The 13,964-nt window shown below is 48.9% G+C and overlaps 1 protein-coding gene across 8 annotated transcripts in view; it reads right to left on the bottom strand.

Moving 5' to 3' along the window:
- The window catches only part of CACNA1B (calcium voltage-gated channel subunit alpha1 B), a 330,224-nt gene that overhangs the window by 31,800 nt on the left and 284,460 nt on the right, over nt 1-13,964 (bottom strand). For 7 of the 8 annotated variants that reach the window (XM_054516959.1, XM_054516961.1, XM_054516960.1 and 4 more), the window contains 5 exons: nt 11,322-11,387; nt 10,642-10,733; nt 8,842-8,992; nt 7,463-7,590; nt 139-235 (listed from right to left, as the gene is read on the bottom strand). In XM_054516959.1, coding sequence (XP_054372934.1) covers nt 139-235; nt 7,463-7,590; nt 8,842-8,992; nt 10,642-10,733; nt 11,322-11,387 — 534 coding nt within the window. Of the gene's footprint in view, nt 1-138; nt 236-2,294; nt 2,392-7,462; nt 7,591-8,841; nt 8,993-10,641; nt 10,734-11,321; nt 11,388-13,964 lie in introns of all 8 variants that reach the window. The other variant, XM_054516966.1, reaches the window with a different exon arrangement.

Here is a 13,964-nt window from a genome sequence, read left to right as displayed (position 1 = left end):
AGATCCAAAATCTTGCTTGGAAAGCAGAGAAAGCACCAGAAAAGTCCAGAAGAACAACACCAATGCCACAGAAACCCCACTTGAGCCACGGCACAGAAAGCTGGTGGTTGGGCAGGAATTCCTGGCAGGGTTTTCTACCTTATAGGCAACACGAGCTGGGCATTTCTTCCCAAGGCCTAGAGGTGGGGACATGTGTCTCAGCATCTCATACATGTCTGTGTAACTGATGCGCCCGCTGGCACCACAGGGATGGAGGCAAAAGCACCAGGACACAGAAATCCCATCGGATTGAGGCAGGGAAAACCAGGGAAGGGGTGGGGAAAAGGCGACACAATGGAGCAAATGAAAAGGGGGAGAGAGAGAAGGGAAAGCAGACAAGAAAACAGAGATCTGGTTAATCAGATTTCTCTGGGAAACAAAACCAAACTCAAGAGGTGGGGCAGGAGAAAGGAGGCTCCGCTTCCGTTGCTGTTTCGGCGCCCAACGTCTCCTCCTCCTGCAGGGGTGGCCCTGGGAATGATTGATGTCCCCTGGGAAGGACTGATGCCCCTGGGGAATGCTTGATGCCCCTGGGGCAGAAGGGGTGGCAGGGCTGGGTTGGGCTGGCTGTTGGTGGGGTGGGGGATGAAGGCTCCCCCGTCACCCCCCAGAGCAGCCAGGTCACCATGCCAGGGAGAGCTGGGGGGCAGAGTTATGGGACAGGGCTGCGGGAACACAGCCCAGCTTTCCTGCCAGGAAGCAGCACTTTGGGCTTGGGTGATGGGACAAGGGAGAAGTCAAACGTGGGGGTTTTGCTGAGGGATGTACTGGGACTGCTCCCACTCCCAGCTGAGGCTGGGATTCTGCAAATCCCTGCTCCAGCAAAAGCAGAGCCCAGCCCTGGCAGGAAGTGGGAGGAAAACCTGCTCCTCCCTCACTTTTGGTGAGGTTTGTTTTTCACCAAGCCAGCCTCAACTGGGAATTGCAGAGGTTTGGGAAAAGTCCTTCAGAGCAGCCCATTGCTGAGGGCATCTCCCTTCAGCCCTCGATGGTGGTGGTGGATAAATCTTGGCCTGTAAAACAAGGGGAGCAAAACAGCAAGAAATTCCTGCTTCACCTTTTTTGTGCCTGTTGGAATTAGGAGCAGAACTGTGCCAATCTCCTTTTGTTTTCCCCATCTGAGGAGACCCAGGGATGTTATTAATAAAAGTTTAACCCCTGGAAAAGCAGGATCATGTCCTCATCTCTATACCAACAAAGAAAACCTAAGCACCCATTTAAACCCCCCTTTTCTGAGCAGGAACGTTCCCACCAGCCCAGCGCCCTGACACAGATCTCAGTTCCTATGTAAAGCTTTGATGGAGGAGGAGGAGAGAACTCACCCAGCCCAAAACATCTATTCCTGTCCCTGGTAACTGTGCAGATAAAATCCCAGCCCAGAGCTGATTTGGAGGCTGCTGAGAAACACAAAATGGAAACTGGAGCCCATGTCCTCCCCTGGTGCCTTCCTGCTCCTGGGCTGGGGTGTGGGGTCTCCTCTTCCTCTGCAGAGCTTTTGAGCTCTTAATCCTCACTCAGGTGTGGGAAACACCTGGGCTGGAGTGGAGAGGAAAAGGAAGCTCTGGGCTGGCTGCTTCCAGCCTTCTCCTTCATCCTCTGTTTTCCAAGAAATTCCCTGCCTGGAACTGCGTCCCCACTGATGCCTATCCCACGCTGACTTCTCAGCAAGATCTGTCCCAAATCCTCCACCTGGGCTCCCAAGCACAGGGAGCTCTCCCTGTGCCATGAGCAGGAGCATTCCCTGGTGTCCATCACAGCTTAGAGACATCATTTAACCCCCAGGCCATCTCTGGCTGTGGCACCATGGAAAAACTCATCCCTCATCCCTTATCTCTGCCCAGATCCAATGGTTTTCCAGCTCAGGAAGTTGATCACTCAACAATGCTACAAAGCCAAACCAAAGTTGCTGCTCCCTGGAAACCCTGGGATGCCATTTCTCTCTGGAATATATTGAAGTGCTGGGATCATTTTCCCCAGGACTTCCCAGCTGGAGCTGGCAGGATGGAAGCTGGAGGGTTCCCTGTCCCATAAAACTGCCTGTCCCCAGCCAGCTGGGGTGTGGGAGGAGACAGGGAAGGGATGCATGGAGGAAAAAGGAGGCAGTCAGTCAATCATTCCTTTTTTCAGGCAGGGCATTGGTTACGTTGCACTTTCTTTTCTATACTGGTTGCATTGGCACTCGGGAGAGGGAAGAGGGGATAAAAAGAAACAGAACCAGGACTAGAGATGCTGGAGGGATCTCTGAAATTCCAAACCTTGTAGGCCACCCTATGAGGGCACTTCTTTCCTAAGCCCAGGGGTGGAGCAATTACACGTAACAAATTGTACATATCCTTATAATGAATGCGGCAACTGGAAAGGAAACACCAGAGGTTATGACAGCAAAATCCAACTGGAATCAGCTTTTCCACAGGCAAACAGGGAAGAATCAGCTTTTCCACAGGAAAACAGGGAAAAATCAGCTTTTCCACAGGTAAACAGGGAAGAATCAGCTTTTCCACAGGTGAACAGGACAAGTTGAAAGGGCAAAACAAGCTGAAAAGAAAGGTTAGTCTGGAAAGGAAGGAGCCACTTTAACACACAGAGAGAACTTCCAACTGCTCACTCAACCTTCTAGCTTTGGATTTTCCTCTGGGAAACCTTCAGTGCTGTGTGGAAGGCTTCCCAAACATCTGGTTTCCTTTCCACTCATGTTTTACTTCCCTGAGCATCAGCCTCCAGACTCTGCTGCCCAACACCCAGAGCCTGCAGGTCACAAAGAGCCTCTTTAATGGATTATACCTGGTATTTTATTACAGCTCTTCAATGGATTATTGCCAGGATTCAAATTAGCTGCTTTAAAACCTTGGGAACCTTTCCCTGCCACTGTCACCTCCTACATAACCCCAGCAGGGCCATTCCTGGGCAATGAGGAATTTGCTGGGAGAGCAGAAAGTGTCACCTCCAGAGCCTGTTGGGCATTGGCACTGGAAAAATCCCAGTTTCAATACCAGAAGGAGAAACCAGACACCTCCTGGAAGCTTTATGGTCAGTCTCATTATCTTCCCACAATAATTTCAGCTAATTAAACAGCAGGACTATATTTCTCAAACTTTTTTGTATAACCAACCCCTAGGTGAGAAGAGCCAAACTTCAAAACTACCTCTGAAGAAAAGTGGAATGCTTTGGTGCCTTAGGTTGGAAATGGGGCTGTGTGTTCTCTTCCTGTTTGTCAGAGCTGGGGCAGTTCTCTGCTGTCCATGGGCAGTTTTTTTTTGATCTCTCCCCCAGCCAATCCTCCCTGCAGGAGATCTCTGCTGTCCATGGCCACTGAGTGTCCCTGCAGGGCTGATCCAATTCCAGCATCCCATGGGGAGATGCTGCTGCCCAGGGCAGGAGCCAAGCATTCCTACCTGGATCCAATGTGAGCCTGGCACAGCACAGCAGCCTTTGCCCAGTGCATTGCCAGAGGAGCAGCTTCTGCTGCCCTGCATGGCCAGAGGGAGCCCAGGCCCATCTCCAGCAGCCCTGGAGCTGCAGAGGAAAACTCCCCCCTTGTGCAGGATCCCTGCTCCAGCAGAGCCACAGCTGGCACTGCAGGAGGGCTGAGCCCCCATGGGATGGGGCTGTGCCACCCCCTGACACACAAGGGCACAGGTTGGATTCTGACTCTGCCAGTGGATTTTTTTTGGTTTTTTGCACTATTACATTTGTAATTTTAATTTTCCTAGTAGAGAACTGTTATTCCTATTCCCATATCTTTGTCTGAGAGCCCCTTAATTTCAAAATCATAATAATTCAGAGTGAGGGCGTTTACATTTTCCATTTCAAGGGAGGCTCTTGCCTTCCTTAGCAGACACCTGTCTTTTCAAACCAAGACATTTGGCCTCCCTGTATTTATTTTGGTACATTCTGTTAAGAAGACTGGAATGTTTTGGGAGAACTCCTTCAGTGTTGCTGCTTTTTGGGATGTGAAGAATTAAGGTCTATTCAAAGCTTTCCCCAGTCAAGTCCAAACTATGAATTTGAGAGCAAATGGAACCATGCAAGTCTTGGCTCCAGGCCTAATAGTGGGTCTAAAGAGGTTTGGGTTTACCTGAGGCACCAAGTTTACACTTTCCTTACACTTTTAGAAGCATTCTGGAAAATCAGGGTGTGGAAAACATGGCGGAACACTTCCATTGGCTCTCTAAGAGTCTGTGGAAAACCAACAGATGCTTTGCATTGGGAGATCATGGCACAAAATCTGGACAAACAGGGATTCTTTTCCAGATTCAGAGAATTCCAGAATGATTTGGGGTGGAAGGAACTTAAAGTCCATCCCATCCCACCCCCTTCCATGGGCAGGGACACCTTCCACCCTCCAGCCTGGCCTTGGACGCTTCCAGGGATGGAGCAGCCACCACCTTTTCTTTAAATCTGATTTTCCTCAGCGTCCCATTATCCCAGAGAGCCCAGAGCTCCTTTGGGAACACCTGCAGCTCCTCCTGAGTGCTGTGGGGACAGCTGATGGCAATGGGATGGCCAGAGCAACATCACCACTATATCCACAGGGTGGGCACTGGGAGAGGAACAAAACAGAGAAAGACTTCACTTTTTAAATGTTGAACAAATAAAAGCTCCTAGAAATCCAATTTTGTGTTCTTTCCCTGTTCATCCTTAAATCCTGTTTTCCTTACTTTCTTAATTATCTCCCAACAAACCACTCTGTGCTCCCCATTTCTCTCAGTCCCTCTTTTTTTTTTTTTGTGAGCTCAAGGCTTTTTGTCACCCCTAAATCCAGCAGTTTTCCCCAGTAACAGTTTCCCAGTTACTCACCCCTAGGGAAGGTGGCACAGCTGGAATAACAGCTCCTAACTGCCTTTTTTTACTTCAATTTCAACAGTTTTTTCCTAGAAAAGTTTCCAGGGAGTTGGATTTTGTAACAAAACCAATGGTAATATCAGAAATAGGGGTAAAATACACATTAGGCTGTGTTTAAAATATTATCTATATAATAAAATATAACAGTTGTGGAGTATCTTTCATTTGGGGTCTCAAGCTAAGAAAAATGGATAAACACTGTAATTCCATTTTCCTTGGGATAATCAAGGAAGAGACCTTGGGAGAAGTGATCAGCTAGTGACCACATTCAGCTCAAATCATGGAATAATCCAATCATTAAATCAGTTGGGTTGAAAAAGACCTGGAAGATCAGAAAGGTCTTAAATCAAAATGCTTGAAAGCTCAGTTCTTGCTTAAAATGTGAAAAGATTTCAGATTTGTGGAGATTTTAGTCCCACTTCTGAAAATGTGATTTCAGTGGAACTGTTCACACTCAATAACTTCCCACCAGGGTGGAAAGGGAACAGGGTTAGAGAAAAAAAAAATAAAAACAAAAATCCAGAATTAGCATCTTAGTATGTGACATTTTCAGCATTAGCAGCTCTGGGAGTGGAAGGTTTGGCCCCTGAGTGACTCAGAGTTAATAGAGCGAGAAATCTTCCTGTAAACTCAGTGCTGGTGCCTCTTCTGGGTGGAAAGTTCCCGAATAAAAACATTAAAAATCCACATTGATCCCATTTTCCCCCTTGCAGGTGTGTTCCTCCTCCCAGGGATGTAGAGCCAAGGCTGTTTTGCTAAGGAGCAACCCCAAGTTTTCAGCCTCATTGAGATTTTCTAGTGGGAAGAGACAGGATTGGATTGGAAAAAGGGAAAAAGAAAAGCTTTTTGTGCCTGCTAAATCCCCACAAAGGATTTGCTGTGTCACAGACCTTGTGGGGATGAAAATCTGCCTGGAGATTACAAGCTGGTAGTAAGTGTGGAGTAAATATTCAGGTTGGTAGTAGGGGTGGCTTGGAGCAGTTCAAATCCCCCACAGTTCAGAGAAATGCAGGTTTTTGGAACAAGTTTCCATTTAAAGTTAGGCTAAATCATTTGAAGTGAGATTTGAAAGCAGTTTAATTGCATCCTAGCAGGGAGTTTGAGATGTTGATTATCCAAACACTCCCTGCCTCTGTCTCTGCTGAAGGGAAACAAAAAAGAAAGGAAATATTGGAAGAGCTGGGGGCATCACAAATCCAGAGGAGATTCATGGCACAGGAACTCACAGGGAGGAAAAAAGGGATCCAAAATTAGCAGAGCTTTAAATGAAAAAAGAGTCTCCCAACAGGCAAATTCCCAAATAGAATATCAAGGAATATTATTGGGACCTGGGACAGAGCATCCAGAAATGAGAATAACCCCATCACCAGGGCTGTGGTGCAGCAATACAGAAAAGCAATTTATTAAATCAGTCCTGCTCTAGAAGTGGTCATTGGGCAGGGCCATTCCCTCAATTTAAGAAAAAATTCCTTAATTTGGGGTCTGTGCTACTGCTCCACTGCCTAAGCCCAGTGTCCAGGTTCCCTGTGTCTTGGAAAAAAAAATTAAATTTAAAAATAAACTCCTAAAATAAAAATTGTCCAGTGTGAGAAAACCATCCCCTCCTTTAACCCACTCATAAATCAGGAATATTTTATCAGAGAATTAAATATAAGAATTAAACACTTCCAAACTTTGGCCCATTTCATTTTATCCTGATCTTTTTGCACATCTTAGAACCTCAACTGCAACTCCAGAGCTAAATATTACTCAAAAGGCCAAAATTCCCACGCAGAGTTTGATGTCACTACAAGGAGGCTTCCAGGAGGAAAATGTTGTGTTTAATGAGGAAAGGCTGTTTGAAAAAATCCCATTTTCCAGGGAACCACCCTGAGGCAGAGGAGCATCACATCATTCCCTGTGGGAGCGGGTGGGAGGATGGAGCAGAGCCTGCAGGACCTGACTCAGATGCAGCCTGAGGTGTCTGCGCAGCGTTTGGGAAACCACCAAGGTGGATCTCAATTAAAACAACGCTGCACAAATGAGGTGTGAACCTCTCCCACTCCCTCAAGTGCTGCCTACAGCCAGAGATTTGCGGATTTGCATCTCCGGATGGGATGCAGGAACCAAAAGCTCCTTTTGGAAGTGCTAAATCGCTTTTCTCCAGGGCCATTTAGGCGGGCTCATTGGAACTGAGGCTTTCATCTGTTCATTTTTGGCTGGGCTTTGCTTTCAGGGCTTGGCTGTGCGGAAGGAAACGCCCTTGCAGTGACACCAGGTCTGTTCCTCTCCAGCGCTCAGGGAATTGCAGCATTTAACAGCGGTGGTGCCCCAAATCCTGGGGCTGCTAAACGGGCTCTGAGCCTGCTCAGGTGCAGCATTACAGCTGCAGTGTCCCTCTGTCCCTATCCTGCTGTCCTGTCCCTCTGTCCCAGCCCGGTGTCCCTCTGTCCTTATCCTGGTGTCCTTCTGTCCCAGCCCGGTGTCCCCTCTGTCCGTATCCTGGTGTCCCTCTGTCCCTATCCTGCTGTCCCCCTGTCCCTGCCCTGCTGTCCCCCTGTCCCTCTGTCCCGCCCTGCTGTCCCTCTGTCCCCGCACGTACCAGGCTGCCGGGTCGTACTCCGCCCACACCCGCACGAACTCGTCCAGGTGGTGCGGGCCGAGGATGGAGGAGTCCCGGGTCAGGTACTCAAAATTGTCCATGATCACTGCCACGAACAGGTTCAGCATCTGCGGGGATGGGAGGGGAGGGAGAGGGAGAGGAGAAGGGAGAGAGTGGCAGAGAAGGGAAGGGAGAAAGGAGAAGGGAAAGGGGAAGGGAGAAAAAGGGAAAGGAGAAAGGAAGGGAAAAGAGACAGAAGGGAACAGAGAAGGGAAGGGAGAAAGGAGAAGGGAAAGGATAAAGGAGGAAGAGAGGAAAAGGGAAAGGAGAAAGGAAGGGAAAGGAGAAGGGATGGGAAAGAGGAAAATGGAAAGAAGGGAAACGGGAGCAGAGAAGGGAAGGGAGAACGGAGAAGGGAAAGGAGAAAGGGGAAGGGAGAAAAAGGGAAAGGAGAAGAGCAGGGAAAGGAGAAAGGAGGAGGGAGAAAAAGGGAAAGGAGAAAGGAAGGAAAAGGAGAAGAGGGAGAGGGGAACAGAGAAGGGAGCAGAGAAAAGAGAAAAGAAACGAGAGCGGGAAGAGAGGAAAGGGGACAGGAGAAAGGAAGGGGGAAAGGAGAAGAGAGGGAAACAGAGAAGGAAAGGGAGAAAGGAGAAGAGAGAAGGGGAAAAGAAGGGAAAGGAGACAGGGGAAGGGAGAAAAGGGGAAAGGAGAAGGAAAATGGGAAGGGAAGAAAAATGGGAAGGGAAGAAGGGAAGGGAAGGAAAATGGGAAGGAAAGAATGGAAGGTAAAGAGGAAGGGGAATAGGAATGAAAAGAGAATTTTAAAAATTAAATCTGGTAGAGAAGCATACATGATTCCCACAACTGGATGTTCCTACAAGGAGCAGCCTCACCCCAGGGAGAAACTCTTGGGACAGAGTCCTGGATCCCTGGGAATGCCACCGCTGTCTCCTCCTCTCCTGCCCATTTTTCCACATCCCCATCACTGGTGCTGCCTCCAGCATGATCCAGCCCAGATCCCACCTCAGCACATCCTGGGGTTCTGTGAAATGAGTGTGATGCTCCCAGGAAAGGCTGCTGAACTCGGACATTGTCCCACTGCCCTTCTTCAAAGGGATGGTATAAATCAAGACAAACCCCGTGAATGTTTAATTCCAAATTTAGACCCCCTGTGAGAAGAAAGATAAACCCTTTCCCTTTAATGACTAAATGATCTCTTTGGGGATTTTATCAGCAGGATGATAAATGGGGTTTAGCAAAGCTGGCCTGGTGGTGTCTAAATTATAATTAGGGATGAGGAGGAGGCACAGGGGAGGGGAGGGGAAGGTTTGGGGGATCCACAGCAGCACCCCCACTTTGGGGGCTCAGGACTGACTTACCAGGAAGGAGCAGAGGAAAATGAACGACACAAAGTAGAAATAGGCAAAATCACTGCCACATTCCTTTTTGGTGAGGCCAGAGAGGGGGTCACAGGCTCTGTTGCTCAAGCAGGACAACATGATCTCGTGCCAGGCTTCCCCTGTAGCGCTCCTGCAACACCAGGGCAGAGGCTGAGTTTATCCACCCCTCCCCATGACAGCCACCCTGCAATAATACTGCACCCAATTAACCAAATTAATGAGGGGGAAGGTTGTGCCCAGGAGCACAGACTGTATTTACACTGGGAGTTGGAACAACTCATGAAAAAGAAAGGAGAAGGAACATTTCCCTCTGTTACAGGGGGGTAAAAGAAACCAGATAGGCTCAGGTAGGCTAAAAGCTTTATTGCTTCTGTGGAGAATATAACCAGATTGATTTAAACAAATCTGAGTAAACAGAGTTTAGATTGTTGCCTTTTGAACCTAGTGCTGGCTCTAAAGCCAGTGCAGAGGGTGGGAAATGAAACCAGGCTTTTCCACTGGAATCTCTTATTTCCTTTATCAGGCAGACAAATTCCAGCATGGGTTGGTTGGAATTGGGTCTCTTTTTCATCACAGTCTCCTGGGTGTCCTTCACCTGTTCCCTCCTCCCTCTCTGACTTCTACTATTGAGAGAAAAGAGCCAAAAGGAAAAACTTTGGAGTCCCAGTGAGTTTGTCCTCAAAATAAAGCAGTTCCTGTGAAGTGCACCCTTGGTTTGGAAGTCAGGGATTCTCCACGTGCACTTACTCTGAATTCCTGCTTCACTCAATTTTTTGCTTCCCAAAATTCCTTTTCTTTCCCTCAACATTGAGGGAAAAAAGGAATTTTGCCTTTTATCCCCACAGCCAGCACACAAACTTTGGGAAAACTCAGTGCTCCATCTAACCTGGAATAATTTTTAGGCTACTCTGAATTACAGCAGATTTCCCCCCTTGTGCCTGGGTGCTAAAGTCCCATCCCCTTTGTGAGGAATTGTGCAGAAACCAGCTCCCATCCCAATCCGGCTGCCTCTGCTCCTCACTCCCACTGCTCTGGGGCTGCTGAGGGAACACAAGGCTGAATAATGACCCAGTTTATTAAAATTCAGAGTTCTGAGCCCAGGGATTATTCTCAGCTAGAGAGGGCTAATTCCATTTCTGTCTGTCTTCACAGAAACTCCCAGGCAAGGATCCAGCACCAAGCACCACAGAATCCTTGGAGCTGAGCCTTGGCAGGGCTGGAAGGGGCTGCTGTTCACTGGGGGTCTCCACAGCTGGATGAGGAACATCTCCCCCAAAGTGCCCCGAGCTGGAGCAGGGCCTGCTTTGCCAGGTCTTGAAATGAAAATCTGTTCTTTAATTGATTCGTTTTCAACTTGAAAATGCTTCATTTGCAGGCAGGATGAAGCCAGAGGGAAACACCTGAATTCTGAAGCAGAGGTGAGGTTGGTGTAGGAGCTGGTGACTTCTGGTTATGCAAAAATTGCCAGTTAAAGCAATTCTCACTAAAAAAATAAAAATTGACCAAGTTTCAGGAGAGGAAACCCATCAATCAGTTGAACCAATGGGGTTCTGATGTGTGTTCAGCTTCTGCCTGAGTTGCCATGGGGGGTCACAGCTCTGGGTTTCACTTTGTGGAGGGGCTGAAACCAATCTGCTGAGGAGGAGGAAGCAGGAATGGATAATTTACACAAATCCCTATTTTAAAGGATGCCCAAGTCTGAGCAGCTCAACTGGCACCTGCACAAAGATATTTTTGCTGTTCCCCCACAAAGCAGAGGGTGTTTTATCCTCTCCTTACCTGAACAGGAGCATCAGGGCTTGGAGGAAGGTGCGGAAGTTGTTGTGCCGATTAATGGAGGTCTCATCATCTAAGGCAATGTTCCCAAATACCTGCCAGGAAAACAGAAGGGATTCAGCCAGCACATCAAGTGGAGCTGGAAAATAAGGCAGGGAAAAAATTTGTCCTCATTTAAAGGCTCTCAAAAGCTGGAATAATTTCTGTGCTGAAAAGGGAGATAAAAATGTGTAGTGGAGATCAAATACAAGATTAATGTGCTTTGTATTCACGAAGGTCCTTTCCTGCAGTTCAGCTCCATCCCAGGCCAAGAAAAGTTTATTATTTCTTCTCAGGAAGGTGCAGTGCCTGGGCTGCTCCCTCCTTTCAGCCTCCTGATGTGTCCATAGCCAGGGGAAGGGTCTTTTCCTGTGGGATTCACAGATGTCCAGTGCTGAAATGCGATCCAGGCTCATGCCCACAGCTGGCTTGTCCAGCTCACTGGGGACACTTAACATAAAAACTGACAATTAAAGTAGAAAAAGAGGACTTTTTTTTTCATTTCTAATTTACCTGACACCAGACAAGAAGAGATTTTGCCTCACCCCAAATCAGTGCTGCTCCTGCTGTGGATGCAACAACCAACTGCACCCTGAACAAACCCAGGCTGCTTATGGGCAGAATGAAAGAATGAAATATTTTACCTGCATGCCAATAATGGCATAGATGAAGAAGAGCATTGCAATGAGGAGACACACATAAGGCAAGGCCTGTGGGAAAGGAAAAAGGGGGATTAATGACAGCAAATGCAAACATTGAATTCCCTGGCAGGACTGAGTTTTGTGGCATTTGCCCTTGTCTTAGGTTGGAAATGGGGCTGTGTGTTCTATCCCCACCTGTCAGAGCTGGGGCAGTTCTCTGCTGTCCATGGGCAGTTTTTTCTTGATCTCTCCCACAGCCAATCCTCCCTGCAGGAGATCTCTGCTGTCCATGGCCACTGAGTGTCCCTGCAGGGCTGATCCAATCCCATCATCCCATGGGGAGATGCTGCGCCCAGGGCAGGAGCCAAGCATTTCTACCTGGATCCAATCTGAGCCTGGCACAGCACAGCAGCCTTTGCCCAGTGCATTGCCAGAGGAGCAGCTTCTGCTGCCCTGCATGGCCAGAGGGAGCCCAGGCCCATCTCCAGCAGCCCTGGAGCTGCAGAGGAAAACTCCCCCCTTGTGCAGGATCCCTGCTCCAGCAGAACCACAGCTGGCACTGCAGGAGGGCTGAGCCCCCATGGGATGGGGCTGTGCCACCCCCTGACACACAGGGGCACAGGTTGGATTCTGACTCTGCCAGTGTTGGTTTTTTTGTTTGTTTGGTTTGGTTTTTTTGCACTATTGCATTTGTAATTTTAATTTTCCTAGTACAGAACTGTTATTCCTATTCCCATATCTTTACCTGAGAGCCCCTTAATTTCAAAATCATAACAATTTGAAGGGAGGGGGTTTACATTTTCCATTTCAAGGGAGGCTCCTGACTTCCTTTGCAGACACCTGTCTGTTCAAACCAAGACAATTCTTCAGGTGTAGGAACTGGGAAGAGGATATGAAGAATTCTGGCTGTCCTCAGGAGACAAACCCCTGGAGCCAGGTGTTCATGGATCACACAGCAGCCAGGGCTTTCCAAGGGCTCTCTCTGTATCCTTGGAAGCAGCAAGCAGGGAAAACACAATCTGAGGCTCGGCAGTGAACACTGGAGCTACCAGCAGGCATTGACACTTTGTGTGCATCATTGTATGAACATTAATTGTTAATGACCTTGCTGGAAATTCAGTCTGAGCAAAAAAAAAAAATAAATCTCCATCCCAGAAATGAGTTCCTGCTCTGAAACAGGCCCAGTTTGGGATCCCAGGAGGACAAAAAGATTCTGAGTTTTAGCAAGAAATCAGTGAAGACTGCAATGTAATTATGTCACCCAGGCTGAGAGTGACAGCTATTTCCCACTTGGACTAAATGAATAGGTAATTAATGCTTCTTAATTAGTAATAACTCAAAAATTGAGAAGTCTTGCCCTCAGGCCAGCCCCTGCGGTGCCTGGGGCAGGAGTTCTGCAAGTCAAGGGAGCAGGAATTGTAGAATAATGAAATATCCTGAGTTGGAAAAGACACCCAAGGATCGAGTGCCACTCCTGTCCCTGCCCAGCCCCCCCAGCAGCCCCAGCCTGGGCATCCCTGGCAGCGCTGCCCAAAGGCTCCTGGAGCTCTGGCAGCCTCGGGGCCGTGCCCATTCCCTGGGGAGCCTGGGCAGTGCCAGCACCCTCTGGGGGAAGAGCCTTGCCCTGAGCTCAGCCTGAGCTGCCCTGGCCCAGCCCCAGCCGTGCCCTGGCTCCTGTCCCTGGCCCAGAGCAGAGATGGGAGCTGCCCCTCGGGAGGAGCTGCAGCCCCGGGGAGCTCTGCCCTCACTCTGCTCCAGCTGAACAACCCCAGAGCCCTCAGCTGCCCCTCACAGCACCTCCAGACCCTTCTCCATCTCCGTGTCCTTCCTTTGGACACTCTCTCACAGATTTTTCTTACTGAAGTGCCCAAAGCTCCCCCAGCACTGGAGGTGAGGCCCAGCCCAGAGCAGAGCGGGACAATCCCATCCCTGGCTCGGCCACCATCGCTGGGCCTGAGGCACCCCTGGGACAAAACCTGGAGGAAAGCTGGGAAAAAGGGACTGCTGAACACCTCTGCTGGACACCTCTGCATGAGGGACATGGCCTGAGAGCTCTGAGCTGGGGGGACAGACAGACAAACAGCTCCTCATGAAGCCCAGGAATGTCCTGGCTGCTTGTCAGGGCCAAACTCTGGACACAGGATTTGAGAAGAGTTGAGATTGTGCTGGAAAAGGCTGAGCCCATTTTCCCAACATCCATCCACTCTCTCCTGACTGGGAACACCTCACACCTGCAGACCCCACAGCTCCCAGCCCATGAGTACTGGTGTGTTAGAGCCCAGGATCACTGCCACAAATCCTGGCTGCTCATGCTGTGTTCTCCTCCCTGCTCTGCAGAACCTGAGCAAGCCCCAGGACCAGAGTTAAAGCATCAAACAATGAAAAATGGGCTGCAAACCAGCTGAGAGCTGTAAAAATAACCAGCTTTGGGGCATGTGGGCTGTTCTAGATCTAGAAAACAGCTAATTCAATGTGCTGAGGATTGGCAGGAGGAAGGGCAGAGGTAAAGGAAACAAGGCAAAGCAACTGCCTCAATTTCACAACAAAACCTCAACAAAACCTCATTATTTTAATCCTCCAATCATCAAACCCGGGCCTGTGGCTCTACAGCTTCACAGTTTGTGTTACCATAGCTCCAGGGGCTGG

This window comes from Molothrus ater, chromosome 20 (genome assembly GCF_012460135.2).
Source record: "Molothrus ater isolate BHLD 08-10-18 breed brown headed cowbird chromosome 20, BPBGC_Mater_1.1, whole genome shotgun sequence".
NCBI classification, from domain to species: domain Eukaryota; kingdom Metazoa; phylum Chordata; class Aves; order Passeriformes; family Icteridae; genus Molothrus; species Molothrus ater.
The sequence above is the reverse complement of the archived record's forward strand: the minus strand, read 5'-3'. Positions and strand labels throughout refer to the sequence as shown.